General features: G+C 49.5%; 1 protein-coding gene across 8 annotated transcripts in view; it reads right to left on the bottom strand.

Moving 5' to 3' along the window:
- Positions 1-1,601: 1,601 nt before the first annotated feature.
- The window catches only part of BCAS3 (BCAS3, microtubule associated cell migration factor), a 301,373-nt gene continuing 298,791 nt past the window's right edge, over positions 1,602-4,183 (bottom strand). For 5 of the 8 annotated variants that reach the window (XM_017730950.1, XM_008631086.2, XM_017730956.1 and 2 more), the window contains one exon: positions 1,602-2,489. In XM_017730950.1, the coding sequence (XP_017586439.1) occupies positions 2,341-2,489 (149 nt within the window). In that variant the 3' untranslated portion in view covers positions 1,602-2,340. The remainder of the gene's footprint in view (positions 2,490-4,183) is intronic. The other 3 variants (XM_017730955.1, XM_017730953.1, XM_017730954.1) reach the window with 3 other exon arrangements.

The raw sequence follows: 4,183 nt of genomic DNA, 5'->3' as shown, positions 1-4,183 counted from the left end.
AGCCACCTCATAGCAATGCTTATTTTTTTTTTTAGGCTCTAGGCTTTCTTAACAGTTTGGCTATGGGGCGATCGACAGCAGGGAATTTAGGACATTCTTTTCAATGAACCAGACTGAAAATATTTTGGTACAGCCCCAGTTTGTAGGGGTTTTTTTTAATCTCTCCCCCCCCCCCCACTTTAAACAAAACATCCTGATTCAAAGGAGCTTCTTGCAGACTGGGAATTTCCACATGGCCATATTGCAGCACTTATAAAAAGTGATTTAATGCCTGCCAACAACAAATACATTTGCAATGACACCACTGTGTGTTATGTGCTATCCTACTTTGTGTGCTCAGTCAGAACCAGCCAGGCTGTCCCAGGCAGGAGGGAGAAGAGCCTCCTTCCTTCCTCTGCAAGAACTTTGTCCCTTACCCTGCTCCTTGGAAAGCCTGAAAGGAAACAAGCATCACGGTGACAACACAATCCCTTCTGTATGTGTTAATCTGGATTTTGTTTGAACTTTTGGAGCTGACCTTGGCTTGAACTGTGTGAAAAACCCTGACTGGTGTGGACTGACTTGACCCTGCGGTCCCATTTGTCCGCGGTGCCAGTCCTGCCCTCAATCCCGTACTTCAAGCCTTTATTTTACAGACAAAAAGGAACATAACATTACAGCAGATATAGCCAGCGGGCCGGAGCTGCAAGTACTTACTTAGAGGCAAAACTCTCCTCTGATTTCATCCCAAGGAAGTTATTTTTTTGCTTGAGAAGAGACTTACTGAAAACCAAGCAAGAAACTGAAATTATTGCTATAAACTCTCGCTTTTTATTAGCGGTTTCCAAGCCTGAAGAAAACAAAACCTTCTGAGTGGCTGTGTTACAGTTAAAAGCAAAGCAAAAAAAAAAACCCCAAACCAAGCCCAAGACTGAACTGGGTGTTTGGGGATGGAGTAGGAAGAGGGTGGTTGGTTCTGCATCCCTTGGTGTAGCTGGCTGGAGCTGTAAGATTTGTGGGTTTAGATAGTTTCCTCTGCTTGCCATGACTCAAACGGCTTCTATTAAAAACAAGTAGTGGGAAGGGAATTTCATAAGCTGACAGTCCCATCTCACTCTGCTTCTAGACACAAGTTGGCTGAGATGTAGGAATTCGTGTGGTTATGATGTGTGAGCCCAGGACTGTTTTATCAGCAGGGTTATGCAGTGCTAGTTCTGACTGTGCACGTTCAGAAGGTTCAGGCTGTTCTGCAAAGCTGCTGATCCATGATCCTACAACAGAACGGATGGAAGTGGGTGCCTCTGCTTCCACCGCTTGGTCCTTGTCCACTGAAATCAGTGGGATGAAGAAGCAGTGCCCCAACCAAAGCAGGGAGCTGGGTGTTGGTTTTCAGAGGTGCCAAGAGGGTGCAAGGCACACCACCTAAACACCTTGTTTTTAAAAATCCTGCCTGTGCACACGAGGACAAGGAAATGGGAAGGCAAAACCATGCTAGACTGGCTGCATAACAGCCACTGATGGCTTTAATTAAAGCCCTCAAGTCAGTAAATACGCACAGAGTCTGGTCCAGGGAGATACACAAAGCCCACAGTCAGCCCAGTAACGCTCCACGAACATTGCCATTTAAGCAGTTTCTTGTTTAACTTAGATTTATTCAATGACACATGCATTTCTGGACAGATATCTGAGTTCCAATGAACAACTTTTATAACCAAATATGAGAAATCTGTGACTGCAGTTAGTCAATTAAGTACATTTCTAAAATACATGACTAGAAGAAAAACGGAGAAAGAGAGAGAATTCTTCCAAAGAACAAAAAGAAACATTTCCATTTGCAATACTCCTGGCATTGATGAGTATCGAGGGGAAGAAGGGCAGCAAGGAGATGTGACAAGGAAGGAATAACATCATCAACCCTGTCCACAGAAAGTCCTCCAGTTTCCAGTCTCTCCAGTTCATCCATTAATGCTCGGCACTTTCACGAACGGCGAGAGCTCCTCTGAGTTACGGAGATTCATCTCTCAGCATGAAAAAAGCAGAGAAACCAAGCTGTGAAACCATGTGCTTGACCCAAGACGGCTTAGGAATATTTCTCCTCACCCAACCTCTTCCTGAAGACAGCGAGAAAAGAAGCCGCAGAGCTATCAGGACTGAAGATGGAGCCTCTTCATATTGCACAGGAACACAGAGTCAAGATTTCATGAGTATGTTTCAGGAAGGTTTAAGAGTCGTCAATAATCATCAGCGTAACGAGAACCATCCCATGCCGCCGGGAGCTGGCAGGTGACAGACACAGCAGGATTGTTTGGGGGAGAGGCGGCTCGTTACCCTGTCTGGATCTCTCCCTGACGGGCGGCTCGTTTAGGGGAATCCCGTGGGGAACAGGCTCAGGGGCTGGTTCTCGTTAGTCGGGAGGGGTGACCGGTAGCCATCGAAGTTGCGGGGGATGCTGCCGCTGGTGGAGCCGGAGCTGTTACTGAGCGTCTCTATGCTTCCCTCTCGCTGAAGCTCTGCAAGGGAGAGAGAGAGCAGGTCCTGGTTAGTGTTTGGGATAAACCCCCGGTGTCAAGACAGATGCTTTACTGACAAATCCCTTTGCTGCTGCATTGTTCAAACGTTTGCTCATCGTCCTTCTTTTTGGGGCTGATTTGGGAACTGCTCCTGAGGAATGCCAGCTCCTGGTTCTACTTCTCTTCAGCTGGGCTCACAGCTCAGCTGAGCCAAAGATGGAGACATTACCTGCTGCCCTTCCCTGGGGTCAAGGCTGCTGACTGAGGACATATCAGGCCTCCACAGTGGGGATCTCATGGCTGAACTGAGCAGGGTATGAAGGGGACGGGGGCAGAAGATGGAACATCTTCCCTCCCAATGATGCTGGGAAGGGGGATTGGCAGAGTGTGCACCAGCAGTGCATAACCACTGCCATTCCCCACCTTGGGAACACCAGGGACTTTCCACAGCTCTTTATCCTGCCCAAATGGACATAAATAACTGCTTTTTCAAGTCAAAGAGAAAATACCCCTTTTCTCAGCCGTGCCTCACAGCAAAAGAGAAAGCAGCCAGGCTGTGGCTGTCCCTCTCCTGGTCACACCCACCCAGACATCTCCCCTCTCTGACCTCCCAAAGCCTTTAGTGCTCCCTAATCTGCAAACAGGAGGATTTTTGGTGTGCAGGGCATCGTTTCCAACCGTGGCCTCTCTGTGAGCCACTTGAACCCCACAGTTGACTCGGTGGCCACTTGCAGCATCCCCCCAGCAGCACTCAGCAGTGGCATGCAGCAGGGACATGAGGCAGAGCCCCAGGGATGGCACAGGAATCCTCCCCCAGAGTGATGGTGGTGACAGGATACAAGAAATATTCCGGGGAGTTGTGATGTGCGACGCTGAGCAGGACTTTGTGCAGCCTGGGCTGGAGGGGACGGGATGGGGACAGGAGTTTTGGGCAAATTCATCTGCTGCCAAGGGGGAAAGAGGACCTGAGGGGGCTACAAGAGGCCTGGAGAAGGACTAAAAAGTCCTATAAAAATAAGGGCACAGAGTGACAGGACAAGGTGGAATGGCTTTAAATTGGAAGAGAGGTTTAGACTGGATTTTGGAAAGAATTGTTCCCTGTCAGGGTGGTGAGGCCATGGCACAGGGTGCCCAGGGAAGCTGTGGCTGCCTCATCCCTGGAAGTGTCCAAGGCCAGGCTGGATGGGGCTGGGAGCAAACCTGGGATCATGGAAGGTGTCTCTGCCCATGGCAGGGGGTGGAATGGGATGAGCTTTAACGTCCCTTCCAACCCAAACCTTTCTCTGGTCCTATATAAGACTTGGCTGGGGTGGAAAGGAGCTGCAGGAGCTGGAGGAGCAGTGCCTGCTCTGCTCTCTGCTAAATATTCCTGCACCTCCGCCACTTCCACTGCCTCGCCTGGGATATTTAACCTCCTGTAAACACCACAGCGGTCCTTTGGCTGCAGTGGGACTCTGTGATAAGGACAGATCTATACACAAAGTACAGGGAACAGCAAAAAGTCAGCTGTTCCCTAAAACAAAAAGCATCCCACTCCAGCATCCTCTGGCACTGCCCTGCTCCCCTCAGCACCTGGGCACTGCAGGGCCAGCACCCAGGCAAGCACACACCTAGCAGTGAGGGCTGTGGGATTTAATCCCTCATCCTGAAGGTAACCTGCAACGGAGATAATCTGCCCAGGATACAAGGAAAAC

Source organism: Corvus brachyrhynchos, unplaced genomic scaffold, assembly GCF_000691975.1.
Source record: "Corvus brachyrhynchos isolate BGI_N302 unplaced genomic scaffold, ASM69197v1 scaffold283, whole genome shotgun sequence".
Classification (NCBI taxonomy): Eukaryota; Metazoa; Chordata; class Aves; order Passeriformes; family Corvidae; genus Corvus; species Corvus brachyrhynchos.
The sequence above is the reverse complement of the archived record's forward strand: the minus strand, read 5'-3'. Positions and strand labels throughout refer to the sequence as shown.